This window comes from Trachurus trachurus (genome assembly GCF_905171665.1).
Source record: "Trachurus trachurus genome assembly, chromosome: 3".
Taxonomy (NCBI): Eukaryota; Metazoa; Chordata; class Actinopteri; order Carangiformes; family Carangidae; genus Trachurus; species Trachurus trachurus.
The window spans coordinates 1,152,206-1,169,949 of NC_139893.1; the positions used below are offsets into that span (position 1 = coordinate 1,152,206).

General features: G+C 42.4%; 1 protein-coding gene across 2 annotated transcripts in view; it reads right to left on the reverse strand.

The window, feature by feature from the left end:
• Nucleotides 1–17,744, reverse strand: part of sema6d (semaphorin 6D) — a 44,495-nt gene that overhangs the window by 15,555 nt on the left and 11,196 nt on the right. For both annotated transcript variants that reach the window (XM_083996702.1, XM_083996701.1), the window contains exons 2-11: nucleotides 16,058–16,234; nucleotides 13,885–13,996; nucleotides 11,438–11,498; nucleotides 10,613–10,675; nucleotides 10,263–10,364; nucleotides 9,065–9,155; nucleotides 8,138–8,257; nucleotides 6,786–6,874; nucleotides 2,670–2,887; nucleotides 1,326–1,457 (exon numbers count right to left, since the gene is read on the reverse strand). In XM_083996702.1, the coding sequence (XP_083852828.1) occupies nucleotides 1,326–1,457; nucleotides 2,670–2,887; nucleotides 6,786–6,874; nucleotides 8,138–8,257; nucleotides 9,065–9,155; nucleotides 10,263–10,364; nucleotides 10,613–10,675; nucleotides 11,438–11,498; nucleotides 13,885–13,996; nucleotides 16,058–16,181 (1,112 nt within the window). In that variant the 5' untranslated portion in view covers nucleotides 16,182–16,234. The remainder of the gene's footprint in view (nucleotides 1–1,325; nucleotides 1,458–2,669; nucleotides 2,888–6,785; nucleotides 6,875–8,137; nucleotides 8,258–9,064; nucleotides 9,156–10,262; nucleotides 10,365–10,612; nucleotides 10,676–11,437; nucleotides 11,499–13,884; nucleotides 13,997–16,057; nucleotides 16,235–17,744) is intronic.

Below are 17,744 nucleotides of genomic sequence, written 5' to 3' on the forward strand. Positions count from 1 at the left end.
TAACAACAGCCTCACGCAAGTCTCCAGATGTAGACACAACGTATACGTAGGAATTAAAGATAGAAAAAAAGAAAAATCATAAAGATATGGCTAGAGCTGCAACAATTAATCAATTAATTGAACAGTAATCGATTATTAAATTAATCGTCAACTATTTTGATAATCGAATAATCGGTTTGAATAGTTTTTTAAAGAAAAAAAGTCAAAATTCTCTGATTTCAGCTTCTTCAATGTGAATATTTCTGGTTTCTTTGTTCCTTTATGACAATAAACTGAGTCTCTTTCTGGTTTGTGGACAAAACAAGACATTTGAGGACGATGTCTGGTGGTTTGAGAAACACTGATAGACATTTTTCAACATTTTTTAACATTTTATTGACCAACAACTAATCGATTAATCGTTTAAATAATCGCCAGATTAATCGATAATGAAAATAATCGTTAGTTGCAGCTCTAGATATGGCCGTATTTTGGAGTTTTCAGTTTCATTTCAAGACTCTTAGAAGCTTTTTTTTTCCTGAATCGAAGCTTAGTTTACGTCACATAGGCCTACTCTGCTTGTGTTTCACGTGTCGACCTTTATTACTGACGCACGGCGTTTCACAGCGAACTCAGTGGAGCGATCAGAGGAGAGACGGAGCAAAGACAAGAAAAGACAGAAAAGAGAGACAATGTCAAAGTTGTAAAACACAATGTAACGCAACGTGACGTAATGTAAACCTGCTCATTGATCGAGATGAACACTTGATGATGACGAGCTGTGGACTGTGATGTGTTCAATTAGTTTTTGTATGTAGTTTAAAGGGACATTGAGGAGTTTGTATTTGGTTATCAAAGAGTCTGATATTAATGTGGATGAATCTACGTTACCACTTGTTAATGGTCCATTTAGATAAATATATGGTTTTGTCTTTATAGTTATTTTGATATTATTTAGTGGTCGACTCGCCCAGCGTTTCCTGGTTTCCTGGTTTCCCGGACGCTGCCCGGCGGGTCATGGGAATAACGCTGCTGGATCGCTAGTTGGCATCGTTTATGGTCGGAACTACGACGGTATCTGATCGTCTTCCAACCTCTGACTTTCATTCTTGATCAATGTTTTCCTTTCGTCCGTCTTGCGCCGGTCCAAGAATTTCACCGTGCGCACGCTGAAAACGGTTTGGAAAATTCCAAAACTCCTGGTTGTCCCTTTAAGTGTTAATTCAAACTTGCATTGAGGGAGTGTTTCCTGATAAATGAGCTTTGTTAAAAATAACGCTGTGATTATGGGCCATCGATGACTGAGATCATTCGGTCACTATGAAGTGGTGCGGACGACGTCTCACCGAGGTTTGGGCAGCTTGTCCTCCGGGTACGGCGTCCACACCGAGTCTGGGGTCTTCTGCTCCTTGAAGCGTCCCCAGAAGACCTTCTCGATGTCGGCCATGGAGAAGGCGCAGACGGCCGAGCCCGGGATGCTGTGGAGCAGAGCATCGATAAAACATCAGAGATCGGCCTCGTTGTTATTGCTTCATCCTGTCTGTTGTTGTTATCGATTCAGCAGTGGTGTAGTCTAATGTTGTGTAGTGGGTAAACTGCTTTCTAGGTGGTAAACTGTTCATACTTGTATCACATAGACCGCTGGTTCTCTAACTGTTTTATATCAAGGAAGGAGAAAAAATCTGGTAAAATTTATCAGAAAAAGTGGTAAAATTCCTAAAAAAAAAAAAAGTTTTTTAAATTTTAGACGAAATTGATAAATTTCTCAAAGAAATTCTAGGAAAAGTGGTAAAATCCCCCCTCCCCAAAAAAAAGTCAAACAATAATTTTTAAAAAAGTGGTAAAAGTAATAATAGTAGGTATAGTAAATAGTAAAAAGTTTTTTTTTGTGAAGAAACTGGTAAAATTACTCAAGAATTCTAGAAAAAGTGGTAAAAATTTTCAAAATATTATAGAAAAATGTGGTAAAATTTCTCACAAAAAAAGGGGGGGCAAACAATATTACAAAAAGGGGTAAAACATCTTACGTAAAAAATAGTAAAAAGTAGAACAGAAAAATTGTGAAGAAACTGGTAAACATTTTCAAAAAATTTCTAGGAAAAGTGGTAACATTTCTCGGAAAAAGTGGTAAAATTTCTAAAAAAAATAAAAAATAAAAAAAGTTATAAAATTTTTTGAAGAAACTGGTAAAAATCTCTCAAAGAAATTCTAGGAAAAAGTGGTAACATTTCCAGAAAAAGTAGTGGACCCTTGAACCCTGTGAACCCTCCCACTTTGAGAACCATTGACATTTACTATAGTTAGATAGTTTTGTTGTACTGGCTATACTGAAGTATTTAGTGTATTTTCAGTGAGTATACTGAGTATACCTGAGTATCACATAGACTACACCACTGCTCTTCATCCTGTCTGTTGCTGCTGCAGCTGCTGCTTCATCGGTGAATTAAACAACCTCATCGGTGAATTAAACAACCTCATCGGTGGATTAAACAACCTCATCGGTGAATTAAACAACCTCACCGGTGAATTAAACAACCTCATCGGTGGATTAAACAACCTCATCGGTGGATTAAACAACCTCATCGGTGAATTAAAACAACCTCACCGGTTAATTAAACAACCTCATCGGTGAATTAAAACAACCTCACCGGTTAATTAAACAACCTCATCGGTGAATTAAACAACCTCACCTGTTCATCTGCGTGGTGAACACGCCGACCACGGAGGGCACGCCGTCGATGTCGATGATGTCGGTGATGGACTGCAGCACGTCGAAGTAGAAGAAGGACTCGCCGGGCACCGAGCAGTTGAGCCGCGCCTTCACGAACGACGTCCAGTGTTTCTCCAGAACCCGCTGAGAGCCGCCCACGTCGTTCTTACAGATACGAGCCACGCGGGAATACACCACCTGGAAGAGGAGGAAGAAGAAGAGGAGGAGGAGGAGGGTTTATTTATTTTTTTATTTAAAAAGGACAGTGTGCAGTGACATTAAAGCAGAAGTGAGTGATCGTTTTGGCTAATGCTGCGTTCCAGGCAGGCTTTTGAAACCGTAAATTACAGCTTCAAGTCACAACTTACGACTTTGTAGCGTTCCAGGCAACTCACTCGTGTTTCTCCGACCTGTTTTACCGGTGAAAGTCACTATAACGGCCACTCGTAACTTCTGACCCGTGAACTTAGTTAGCAGCCCCCGCCCTCGTCATGGATCTATTGGTCCTCGTCCCTACGTCACCACATTCAGGCGCATCCCTTGGCTGCACACACAGAGAGGACTGCCCCTTTATGCCGTTCTCTCTCCTCATTGGATAAAGGTTGTAGGATACATTTGGTTATAAAAAAGTCTCATATTAAAGCAGAAGTAAGCGATATATTTGTGTTAATATAAGTCTTAAATAGTTGTATCTTCCGACAGCAATCACTTCTATAGAGTGTTTGGTCTGAAACACGGGTCTGTCAGTCACTCTGCTCTGCTCTGAGCCCAGGAGAAAACTTTCCTTGTATCCTACAACCTTTATCCAATGAGGAGAGAGAACGGCATAAAGGGGCAGTCCTCTCTGTGTGTGCAGCCAAGGGATGCGCCGTGAATGTGGTGACGTAGGGACGAGGACCAATAAATCCATGACGAGGGCGGGGGCTGCTAACTCCATCTGCTGACAAGACGTTATGGTGCGTTCAAGGCAACTCGTAACTCGTGTTTTTCCGACCTGTGAAGTCGTACCAGTTCGATCTGGTACGAGTTCACGGGTCAGAAGTTACGAGTGGCCGTTATAGTGACTTTCACAGGTAAAACAGGTCGGAGAAACACGAGTGGGTTGCCTGGAACGCTACAAAGTCGTAAGTCGTGACTGGAACGCAGCATTAGCCAAAACGACCGGATCACTTACTTCTGCTTTAATGTGGATGAATCTCCGTTACCACTTGTTAATGGTCCATTTTAGATAAATCTATGGTTTTGTCTCTATGGTTATTTTGTTATTATTAGTGGTGGTGGAAATGCTGGGCGAGCCGACCAGCGTTTCTTTACTTTTGGTTTCGTGGCGAGTCATGAGAATAACGCCGCCGAATCTCCGTTTATGGTGGGAACTACGACGGTATGTGATCGTCTTCCAACCTCTGACTTTAATTCTTGATGAATGAAAACATGAGTCTGTCTTGCGCCGGTCAAAGAATTTCACGGTGCGGAGGCTCATAAATGTAGTGTGGAAACACTTCGCTTTTCCAAAACTCCTGGTTGTCCCTTTAAAGTGCGAGGAGGAAGAAGAAAGGAGCAAAGTCGAGCTCCGCGGGGAGGATGGAGGGTTTAGCGGAGGACAGAGAGGAAGACGGCAGCTGAGCCAACGTCACTAAAACACTTCAACATCCTGAATAATGCAGCTCCATCCTGTAGCCACTCAGCACACACCACTTAACAAACACACACACACACACACACACACACACACTAACACACACACACACACACACACACACACACACACACACACACACACACACACACACACACACACACACACTCTTTAAACCGCGCGCGCGCGCGTGTGTGTGTGTGTGTGTGCAGATTGTTCCTACGACCGGAGCAAACCGAACATTCGTCTTCGTCTCGGCCGTGTGATTGTGTGTCTGTGATTGTGTGTGATTGTTGCACATGTTAGCGAGGCTGAGCGTATAAATGAATGAAGTGTGTGTGTGTGTGTGTGTGTGTGTGTGTGTGTGTGTGTGTGTGTGTGTGTGTGTGTGAAGCACTTTTAATAATTAACCGATGCAAAGCTCCATCAGAGAGCAGGTGTCGCCACGGCAATAGTCTGGATGAAATATAGATGAGGAGGAGGAGGAGGAGGAGGAGGAAGAGGAGGAGGAGGAGGAGGAGGAGGAGGAGGAGGAGGGAGGAAGAGGAAGAGGAGGGAGGAAGAGGAGGAGGAGGAAGAGGGAAGAAGAGGAAGAGGAGGGAGGAAGAGGAGGAGGAGGAAGAGGAGGAGGAGGAAGAGGGAAGAAGAGGAAGAGGAGGGAGGAAGAGGAGGAGGAGGAGGAGGAGGAGGAGGAGGAAGAGGAGGAGGAGGGAAGAAGAGGAAGAGGAGGGAGGAAGAGGAGGAGGAGGAAGAGGGAAGAAGAGGAAGAGGAGGGAGGAAGAGGAGGAGGAGGAAGAGGAGGAGGAGGAAGAGGGAAGAAGAGGAAGAGGAGGGAGGAAGAGGAGGAGGAGGAAGAGGGAAGAAGAGGAGGAGGAGGAGGAGGAGGAAGAGGGAAGAAGAGGAGGAGGAGGAGGAGGAGGAAGAGGGAAGAAGAGGAAGAGGGAAGAAGAGGAAGAGGAGGGAGGAAGAGGAGGAGGAGGAAGAGGAGGAGGAGGAAGAGGGAAGAAGAGGAGGAGGAGGAGGAGGAGGAAGAGGGAAGAAGAGGAGGAGGAGGAGGAGGAGGAAGAGGGAAGAAGAGGAGGAGGAGGAGGAGGAAGAGGAGGAGGAGAAGGAAGGGGAAGAGGAGGAGGGAGGAGGAGGAAGAGGAGGAGGAGAAGGAAGGGGAAGAGGAGGAGGGAGGAGGAGGAAGAGGACAACACCGGCTTCCTGCAGCTCCACCAGACGGAGCACAGGTCGTTTACAGGGAAACGATCTGAACAGAAAACGCTAAAGAGGCGTTGTTGCGTTCTCACTTTGTTTTTCGCGTTCAGACGAGCGTTTTTTGGGGGGAAATCTGCTTGGTGAGGATACGACGACGCAAAGGTCTGTGGAATTCAATGTTGTAGGCCTAGCACGCCAGGCGCCAAGGTGGTAGCATGCCACACAACACACATGTGGTGATTTCTGCACATACAGACAGCAGCAAGTCAGCACTGCTCCTCTGACCAGCTCCTCCTGAAGCTTCACTTTTCATTTACACAAACTAATCAATGAGACCATAAATTAATCTGCTGCTTTCTCCACCGGCATGACGACGTCTGGGTGACCGGTCGATCACCTCAGCCGGCCGCTGCTGCCTCTGAGATGAGCCGAGCAGCGAGCTAACGTTAGCTCCCGGTGGCTACTCCCAGCTCTGCTCCCAGCTCTGCTCCCAGCTAGCTCTGCACTTCTCCCAAAACCTCGGAGCAAACTTCCAAACAGACGTCAGTTGGATAAACTGACCACAGATTAGGACTCTAAACTGTGACTTTCTCGCATGAAAAAATATTTAAAATTAATAAAGTGACGTTTTAACAACGCTACGGCGGACTTTTAGCTGCTCTACTGCTAGGCTATCAGTTAGCATAGCTTTGAAGCTAATGCCGTAAAACGGCGCATGCGCAGAAGCGCTGGAGCGGATCTTGTTCCGGGTACGGATCGGGCACTGACAGGACGCAACGGCGGAGCGTTTTTAAGATTTCCACTCTGGAGGCTGGTTTCCCTTTTTTGTGTTTTCAAGCCCCCAAAACGCCATCGCCGTCTAAACTAAAGGCACATCCCATGAAATATTTTGCCGTTTTTTTCATCTGCGAGCGTTGGGCCTGACAGGGTCTGAAGCCGGCCTCAAACACACAACATCCTAATGCCCTCAGCATGTCAGAGTGTGTGTGTGTGTGTGTGTGTGTGCAGGCTCTGGGAGTGTGTAATGGTTTTACATTAGCTGAACATTCCCAGCAAACACTCTCTGTGGACATTCCCCCTGTTTTCTACTGCGATGGGATGTCCTCGCCTGAATGGGCCCCATTACATTACTACTGAGGCCATTTGTGGTGGAAGTGAAGCACTAAAGGAGGGGGGGGGGGGGGGCGGGGGGGAAGGCTGTTTCTTGAGAAAGGCATCCTGCTTCCTGTATCTGTATGTAATGATGTAATGTTTTCCTACCTTTCCCAGGTTGCTGTGCTCCACGGCGATCTCCCGGTAGAAGAAGTAGACGTAGTTCCCGTACTCGGCCGCGTGCAGGAAGTGAGGTTCTGAGAGAGAGAGAAGCAGAGAGGCAGAGAGAGAGATGAAGTGTGTTTCTGCATCGTCACCACCACTGAGCATCTTGAATATTTCAGGGATTTGTACCAGACTGGATGGGACTGGATGTGACCTAGATCGCTGCCTCTCTGGGAGAGAACAGAGCTGAGCAAGGTGGGAGAGGAAGAGGAAGAGGAAGAGGAAGAGGAAGAGGAAGAGGAAGAGGAAGAGGAAGAGGAAGAGGAAGAGGAAGAGGAAAGAGGAAAAGGAAGAGGAAAGAGGAAGAGGAAAGAGGAAGAGGAAAGAGGAAGAGGAAGAGGAAAGAGGAAGAGGAAGAGGAGTGTGTGTGTTGCTACTTGATCATAAAAGATTCCTCAACACCGTCACTCTCCAATAGAAGGTTATGTCAGAACCAAACAGGCCGATCATTTCATCTCCAGACCCCAAGGTTTGATTTCAGACTTTGGTGGCTGACCTTTGTTGAACCTTGACCCGGGAAGAGGAGCTTCGAGAAGCCTCCGCTACAAACAAGCTTGAAATATAGACTTATTTAGTTTTTTTCGGAACAATTTCTCATGTTGGGGCTTCAATACCAGAGGGACATTACATACGAGCAGCATGGAGGTATCTGGATGTTTTTTGGTGTGTCTTTTTGTTATGAAGACAGTTGGTATCCATTTGCAACCGTTATATGGACATGCACTGCTACGCCGAGACCCCCTGTAACTCAGAGAAGCCACGGAGGACTCTGAAACTTCTCCCAGCCCTTAGTCCACATGAGGGGGAGGAGATAATGAGTAAAATTTCAATTTTGGGTGAACTATCCCTTTAACATTTCTGAATTTTCGAAAAAATCTGGTTATGGGCACCCCAACTTTGAGTAGTTTTTTAGGGGGTTTCCCACGGGAGTTGAATTTCAACATTTTATTACATGATATTACACACCTTCCTAAACACAACGGTGAAGAAATGTCTTGGGAATGATTTACTTCCCAGATTTTTGTATGTTTCCAATGGAGAATAATGTGGAAAACTGCAAATACCCCTAAAGGTCACCAAAGGTCAGCCACCAAAGTGGTTCCACGTCTGAAATCAAACCTCGGAGTATGGAGATGAAATGCTGAAAGTTTCATGCTTTGGTCATAAAATGCACAATATCTTCCTCCATATATGAGCTTATCTGCCCCACTAATAATACTATGGTGATAGTGTGATAGTTTCTGATGGTCTGCCAGCTGACGGAGGAGGAGAGACTGAGAGAGAGTGCTGATTACCTTTGAGCCACTTGGAGTCGTACTTGATGGTCCTCAGGGCCGATCCGTCCCCCATGCTGCGGTAGATGACCGAGTCACTGGCCTGGAAGTCTGCCACGGTGGCCGAGTACAGCTTCCCCTCTGAAACACAGCACGGCAACGCATAGCAACACGCATTAACACACGGTAACACGCATTAACACATAGCAACACGTATTAACACACCGCAACACACGTTAACACGCATTAACACACTGCAAAAACTCTATCTTTCTAAATCTTTCCAAGAATATTTGTCTCATTTCTAGTCAAAACTAATCTCTTTCCACTTAAAATAAGACTCATCACCTAAAAATCTACTTGTTTTTAGATCATTTTCACTTGTTTCAAACAAAATTTCACTTGAAATAAGTAGAAAAATCTGCCAGTGAAAGCAAGTTTTTTGTGTTTGTAATAAGAAAGAAAAACTTGCTCCACTATCAGATTTTTCTACTTATTTCAAGTGAAAATCTGCTTGAAAGAAGTAAAAAGTGTCTAAAAACAAGCTACTTTTTTATGTATAACTATGTATGTATATGTATAAATATACATATTTTAGGTGTAATGAGATTAGTTTTGACTAGAAATAAGACAAATATTCTTGGTAAGATGTAGAGTTTTTGCAGTGCAGCAGCAACACACAGCTCTCTGTTGTTCCACGGCTTCTATCGGCTCTAATTGGCTCAGTTGTTATCGCTGCAGGCACCACTTTTATTGTGGTGGCGAAGACACCGAGGTGATAATGAGAACGTAAGTACCAACACACACAACGCTTCTACTTCTAAAGTGTGTGTGTGTGTGTGTGTGTGTGTGTGTGTGTGTGTGTGTGTGTGTGTGTGTGTGTGTGTGTGTGTGTGTGTGTGTGTGTGTGTGTGTGTGTGTGTGTGTGTGTGTGTGTTTGACCCTCACCGGCAAAAAGGGCGACGTTGGTTTGTTTGGAGTCGAAGGGGCAGCGAGCCAGACCGTTGATCTCCTCTCCATCCAGCTCCAGGTTGTCCAGCTGAGGACACACACACATCATCTTCATCATCATCATCATCATCATTATCATCATCATCAACACACACACATCATCAGAGCTTTGTTAAAGGACACACACACTGAATCACACAGGAACCAATCACACGAGTTCAGTCAAATTCATTTAAACACAAAGGCTGTGTGTTACCCAAATGACATCGGAGCATGCAAACTCTGCTTTGTTTTATGTAAAGGGATAGTTCAACATTTTGTCAAATTGGCCCATTGCCATAATCCCTATAGTCATTTAGCAGTAGGTTTGTTACCTTTAATTGACAGAACGTTATACCAGACAGAGTTGTTTTAGAGGGAAATACAGAGGCTGATGATGAAAAACTGTCCCTGAAGGCAACGCGCATCAGTGGTTTTGTATGAATTTCCCTCTAAAACAACTCTGTCTGGTAACGTTGTGTTATTATCTCATAGTGTGGTGAATGTGCAGCTCACAACTTGTCCACCAGAGCGTTGTGGAGTTGTTGGATTGTGTATTTGATAGGGCTGGGACGATATGCTTTTCTCCCGATTCGATTCTTCTACGATTTTTTGGATGGTGATTCGATTTTAATTGCGATTCTACAATATTGCCTATTCTCTCGATTTTTAGTCTGCATTTCTAACATTTATCTGCACACAAACACTGTAGGAGCCTAGAAATTAACATACCGATACTCCATTATAAAGTGAACTTAAACCCTTTTCAAAACCTGGACTCGTTGTACGTAAAAAAAGGCTAACAAATGCTCATTGCACGATATTTTAAAACATTCCAAAAAAAAAAATCAATTTTTGGAAAAAAAAAATCGATTTAAAATCGCCAAAAAAGATATTGCGATATTTATGTGAATCGATTTTTTCTCCCACCCCTAGTATTTGATGAGTTTGATGAGGGAAACCAAGAAATCCCATAATGAGCCTCCGTAGCGTAGCTCTGAGCAGCTCACCGCTCTGCTCCGCCGTTCTAAAAATAGCTTGCACCGACAATTAAAGGTAACGAACCTACTGCTATGACTATAGGGATTATGGTGATGGGTCAGTTTGACTAAATGTTGAACTATCCCTTTAAAGGAACCAGGACCTAGATACTGACCCTGTAGTATCTGCACATGGGGTTGAATCCGTTGGTGCCGCAGATGAACACCAGGTCGTCGTTTCTAGGAACCAGCACTTTGATGAAGTTGTGGCACTCGTCCTGAAAAACACACACACACACACAGACACAACCATGAGACAGTGTTTAGACAGCAGCTTTACACACACACACACACACACACACACACACACACACACACACACACACACACACACACACACACACACACACACACACACACACACACACACACACACACACACACACACACAAACAAAGACACACACAGTACTAACACACTCTGTGGTGTAACATGAAATAAAAGCTGAGAGCTGGTAACAACGTACTCTGTGTTTCCCCTTGACAGCGCACATGTCCCTGTCGTCTTGACCCGATCGCCATGTCAGCTTCTGTAAGGACCCACACGCAGCGTTACACAACACACACATATACACATATACAGTATATACACACACAGGGCCGTTGCTATGAATTCTGGGCCCCCTTAAAGAATACTAAAGTGGGCCCCTCCCCCTAACTTTTCCTTTTTTTTTTTCTTAGACTACGTATGTATTATCGTTTTTTATTTAGCCTTCTTTGTTTTGATGCTAATGCAGCATTACACTGCAAAAACTCAAGTATCTTACCAAGAATATTTGTCTTATTTCTGGTCAAAATGTCATTTCTAGTCAAAACAAATCTCATTCTACTTAAAATCAGACTCATCATATTAAAAGCAGCTTGTTTTTAGACACTTTTTACTTCTTTCAAGCAGATTTTCACTTGGAATAAGTAGAAAAAATCTGATAGTGGAGCAAGTTTTTCTTCCTTATTACAAGCACAAAAAACTTACTTTCACTGGCAGATTTTTCTATTAATTGTGAATTTAAGTGAAAATGATCTAAAAACAAGTTCATTTTTAGGTAATGAGTCTTATTTTAAGTGGAAAGAGATTAGTTTTGACTAGAAATGAGACATTTGGACAAGAAATAAGACAAATATTCTTGGAAAGATGTAGAGTTTTTACAGTGTACTATGAGTCAGGGTCTTACGCAGAATAAATCAGTCATACAAAGATTAGACTACTGGGGTTTTTTATGGGCCCCACTGGGCGCTGGGCCCCGAGAGTTATCATCACCTTTCTCCCCTAGACAACGCTCAGTGTTTCTTACCCGGTAGGGAATGATCTCGTTCCTGTAGGATTCTCTGAGACTGACCAGGTACACTTGATCTCTGTGGACACACAACAACACAACACAACACAGCTCATCAGTGACACTGCACAACATCTGTGTGTATAATACATTATAAATATATATAATATAGCTACTGTATTTATTTCTTCTAACTCACTTAGAGGAATAATCTGCAGCTCATTTACATTGTTTTTCCTATTTTTGGTTTTTATTTTCCTTATGAGAATATTCCCAGTTGTGTTATTGTGTCATTAAAGGAGAGAGGAGCAGGAAACACAATGTTTTATTTATTTAGAGAAACAGGTTGAAACCAGTCGTTTCTGTCAGTCAGGTTAGGTACAACGTTTTTATTTTATTATTTTGTTTTTAAAGGGATAGTTCAACATTTTGTCAAACTGGCCCATTTGCCATAATAATCCCTATAGTCATAGCAGTAGGTTTGTTACCTTTAATTGTCGGTGCAAGCTGTTTTTAGAACGGCGGAGCAGAGCCGTGAGCTGCTCAGAGCTACACTACGGAGGCTCATTATGGGATTTCTTTTCGTTTCCCTCCATCAAACTCATCAAATACACAATCCAACAACTCCACAACGCTCTGGTGGACAAGTTGTGAGCTGCACATTCACCACGTTATGAGATAATAACACAACGTTACCACACAGAGTTGTTTTAGAGGGAAATTCATGCAAAACCGCTGATGCACGTTGCCTTCAGGGACAGTTTTTCATCAACAGTCTCTGTATTTCCCTCTAAAACAACTCTGTGTGGTAACGTTGTGTTATTATCTCATAGCGTGGTGAATGTGCAGCTCACAACTTGTCCACCAGAGCGTTGTGGAGTTGTTGGATTGTGTATTTGATGAGTTTGATGATGAGGGAAACCAAGAAATCCCATAATGAGCCTCCGTAGCGTAGCTCTGAGCAGCTCACGGCTCTGCTCCGCCGTTCTAAAAACAGCTTGCACCGACAATTAAAGGTAACGAACCTACTGCTATGACTATAGGGATTATGGCAATGGGCCAATCTGACTAAATGTTGAACTATCCCTTTAAAGCAGCTGTGTGTTGCATGTGTATATCTATGTCGTAAGGTCTCTTCTACATTAATATCTATCCAGAGTGAAGGTGTCGTGTGTCGTAGCTGCAGGTTTTCATTCCTAACGTGTGGAGGTTGTTTTCCTGCTCTAACACCAGATTTAATCCCAGAGCTCATAAATCCAGCGCGGCCATGACGACGGACGGACGGAGCGTCGGGAGCGGGATGATAGACGCCTCCCAGAGATCGATCCGAAGCCGTATACATCAGATACACAACCAGCAGCCGCAGATCCAATAACACTAAGAGCTTTCTACCCCCCCACCCCCCACACACCCCCAGAACACTGTTTATCTGCCAAGGACTGACTGAGTGTGTTGGTGTTGGGGTGTGTGAAAGAGAAAGAGATGGAGATAGTGTGTGTTTGTGTGTGTGTGTGTGTGTGTGTGTGTGTGTGCACTGCAAAAATTCAAAATCTTACCAAGAATATTTGTCTTATTTCTAGTCAAAATAAATCTAATTCTACTTAAAATAAGACTCATCACATTAAAAGTAGCTTGTTTTTAGACACTTTTTTACGTTTTTCAAGCAGATTTTCACTTGAAATAAGTAGAAAAATCTGATAGTGGATCAAGTTTTTCTTTCTTATTACAAACACAAAAACAAACTTGCTTTCACTGGCAGATTTTTCTACTTATTTCAAGTGAAAATTAGTTTGAAACAAGTGAAAATGATCTAAAAACAAGTTCATTTTCAGGTGATAAGTCTTATTTTAAGTGGAAAGAGATTAGTTTTGACTAGAAATGAGACATTTTGACAAGAAATAAGACAAATATTCTTGGTACGATTTTGAGTTTTTGCAGTGTAGCACTAGACACACTACAAAAACTCAAAATCTTACCAAGAATATTTGTCTCATTTCTAGTCAAAACAAATCAAATTATAGTTAAAATAAGACTCAACACATTGAAATTATCTTGTTTTTAGACACTTTTTACTTCTTTCAAGCAGATTTTCACTTGAAATAAGTAGAAAAATCTGACAGTGGATCAAGTTTTTCTTCCTTATTACAAACACAAAAAACTTGCTTTCACTGGCAGATTTTTCTACTTATTTCAAGTGAAAATTTGTTTGAAACAAGTGAAAATGATCTAAAAACAAGTTCATTTTTAGGTGATGAGTCTTATAGAGATTAGTTTTGACTAGAAATAAGACAAATATTCTTGGAAAGATTTTGAGTTTTTGCAGTGTGTGTGTGTGTGTGTGTGTGTGTGTGTGTTTATAGTGTGTGTGTGTGTGTGTGTGTGTGTGTGTGTGTGTGTGTGTGTGTGTGTGTGTGTGTGTGTGTGTGTGTGTGTGTGTGTGTGTATAGTGTGTAGTGCGTGTGTACCTGCCAGCGATGAACAGTGTGTCCTGGATCTTGGTCATCAGCTGGAAGTCGAGGCGATGCTGCGACTCGTTTCCAGAGGGCCGGCCTCGGAAAACTGGGTACCTCCGACAAACTGGAAACACAAACACACACAGAGAAACACTCTGTTAACCCAATCTGTTCCCTTCTTCCATCCTTCCTTCTTCCCTTCCTTTCTCCCTTCATTCTTTCCACAATCCTTTTTCCCTTCCTTCCTTCCTTCCTTCCTTCCTTCCTTCCTTCCTTCCTTCCTTCCTTCCTTCCTTCCTTCCCTTCGTCCTTACTTCTTCTTCCTTCCTCTTTTGATCCAATTGACCTGATCTGTTCCCTCCTTCCATCTTTCTTTCCTTCCCTTCTTCCTTCCTTGAACCAATCTGTCCCATCCCTCCTTCTATCTTTCCTTCCTTTTTACCTTCCTTCTTTCCTCCCATCTTTCCCTTTGTCCTTCCTTTCTTCCTTGACCCAGGAGGACAACAGTTAAAACACACATTCACTCAACATAAATGTGTGTGTGTGTTTAATAGAAAGGAGCAGTAACAGTGTGTGTGTGTGTGTGTGTGTGTGTGTGCCTGTGTCAGCATCTCTCTGCTCCTCTACATCACACAGATGAAAATGAAATCCAGTTAATGCAGCAGCTGAACGTCCGTCCACCGCATCGATTTTATGACTGCGTGTGTGTGTGTGTGCATGTGTGTGAACTGCTGACGGGACAGGAAGTCAGAGCAGCGTTGTGTGTGTTCTGTGTTGGTCTTTATCCTACATGTGTGTGTGTGTTGAACAGCAGGTGGAGACGTTTCTGTCACCGAGTCAAACACTGCGAATAAATAACTTTAAAGTTCTAAACTACAGTTCCCGACCGGACGCGACGGTCCGAGCTGAAGATACACAAATGACTCGGTCGGGTTCGGCTCTGGGCTTCCTCCTTCTTTAAAAAAAAAAAATTAAATGCATCTGCTCAAGACGCTTTTTTCTGTTTTTTCAGTTCTCGTCTTCTCTGCTCCACTTTGTGTCGTCTCTAACTGTCTCTACACATCGTCCAGTTCCAGTCAGACTGAGGTGAACACACATGCAGAAGAAAAGAAAACCAGTTTCCAGTTTCATCATCTGGGTGTTTTAGTCGGATCTGGTTCAGTCGGACCAACACGTTGACATGAACTTCAGTCGTCCAGTTTTAGTCGGATTAACCCTTCTCTTGTGTGACCCCGTTTTCAGGTTTTGAACGCATAAAAGTACCACAATAATGAGAGTTAAAACTGAAATCATTAATGCAAAACCAACCTTTTCATGGATAAGGAACTGAACAACGTAACCAAGAGATGAGAAACAAATAGTTTTTGATTTAAAGGGACAACGAGGAGTTTTGTTAAAGTGAAGTGTTTCCACACTACATTTATGAGCCTCCGCACCGTGAAATTCTTTGACCGGTGCAAGACAGACTCATGTTTTCATTCATCAAGAATTAAAGTCAGAGGTTGGAAGACGATCACATACCGTCGTAGTTCCCACCATAAACGGAGATTCGGCGGCGTTATTCTCATGACTCGCCACGAAACCGAAAGTAAAGAAACGCTGGTCGGCTCGCCCAGCATTTCCACCACCACTAATAATAACAAAATAACCATAGAGACAAAACCATAGATTTATCTAAAATGGACCATTAACAAGTGGTAACGGAGATTCATCCACATTAATATCAGACTTTTTTATAACCTGATATAAACTCCTCGTTGTCCCTTTAAGACTCGAGTCAAAACCGACCCCAACACGAGACAAGAGGATGGTTCAATTGAAGTCGAAGGGTAAACTGACACAAAAGGCCCAGTGGTCCACACCAAGAATATTAAATTCAACATTTTCATGGATAAGGAGCCGAACAATGTAACCGAGAGAAGAAAAACAGATTGGATGAAAAAAAATGTTTTTAGTGTATTTTACAGCTAATTAAAAACACAGGTCAAACTGACCTAACACCATATATGGAAGCAGAAAGCCATCATTAAGCCAATTAAGACCATAATTCGTAGTTTTTTTTCCCCCCAAAACTGTCATGTAAACAGTTGTGTGTAGTTGTGCGCTCTCTTTCCTTCCTTCTCTCTGTGTGTGTGTGTGTGTGTGTGTGTGTGTGTGTGTGTGTGTGTGTGTGTGTGTTACTCACAGTGCGTGTCGACGACGTCCAGCGGCTCGGTGTCCTCGGGGAAGCTGACGGCGTGGAGCGAGCGCGAGGCGGCCGCCAGCAGCAGCAGCAGCAGCAGCAGCGGCAGCACGGAGCTCTGGCCCATGGCTGCTCACACACACACACACACTTCCTGTTTCACACTGCTGGAGTCGTTACCTGCACACACACACACAGAGACAGACACACAACAACAGTTTATTCTCATGTTGTTTATATGTTTCACCTCCAGCTGCTGCAATAACCAACAAGTCCTCGACAACATCCGAACTCATTCACAAAGAACAGACCTGTCTTCACTGCAAAAACTCAACATCTTTACAAGAATATTTGTCTTATTTCTTGTCAAAATGTCTCATTTCTAGTCAAAACTAAACTCTTTCCACTTAAAAACCTAAAAATGAACTTGTTTTTAGATCATTTTCACTTGTTTCAAACTAATTTTCACTTGAAATAAGTAGAAAAATCTGCCAGTGAAAGCAAGTTGTTTTTTTTGTTTGTAATAAGAAAGAAAAACTTGCTCCACTATCAGATTTTTCTACTTATTTCAAGTGAAAATCTGTTTGAAAGAAGTAAAAAGTGTCTAAAAACAAGCTGCTTTTTATGTGATGAGTCTTATTTTGAGTAGAATGAGATTAGTTTTGACTAGAAATAAGACAAATATTCTTGGTAAGATGTTGAGTTTTTGCAGTGGAGTCACACTTACACAGTTTTTACAAACCAATGTTTTCTCATCCAGTATTTATTATTAGCTAAGAACAAAATCATACACACACATTTATGAGCTGACACTTGTGCAAAATAATTGATTATTTTCTTCTGTTTAATATTAAATGATCTGAATTAGAATCGTTTTCTTATCATTTCTGATGTTTTTGATGGTTATTTTCTCTTGTAAAACAGTTTAGACACTTAATTCACATCAATTATGTTCATAAGGATACGATATGATATAGTAATAATATATATATGATATTTATGACGTCAGGCCTGACTGTGTGGCCTCTCTGGTAAAAACCTTCCTTGCCTCTTCCTTGAAGTGAACAAACCCCTCGGTGTGTGTTTGAAGCCATGTCAAACACACACACACACACACACACACACACACACACACACACACCAGAGCAATAAGAAAACACCACGATGAATGAAACGTCTGATAGTTTAACGTGCAGCACCTCGTCGATGTTGTTTATTGACAAACCGAGCGCCGTCCGGACGATCGAGACACTTGATGAAGTTCACAGAGCAACAGGAACCAGTAGATTCACCACAACTACGTGTAAACAGGCTTAGAAAACCTCCAACTGGTGATGCGCCGCAGGATCATCACACATTCAATATTGTATTTCAGGCAAAGAAATACATTGATTTTGACATATAAATACTAAGACAACTTCATTTTGTCATTATCATTTTTTTTGTAAATTCTAAAAAAAAAAAAATAGATTCAAGCTGGAAAAAAAGAAAAGAAAAAGAAAACCTCCAACTAGAGCTGCAACTAACGAATATTTTCATTGTCGATTAACCTGTCGATTATTTAAACGATTAATCAAATAGTTGGTTTGGTCAATAAAATGTTAATAAATGTTAAAAACATCAACCAGTGTTTCTCAAACCACCAGACGACATCGTCCTCAAATGTCTTGTTTTGTCCACAAACCAAAGA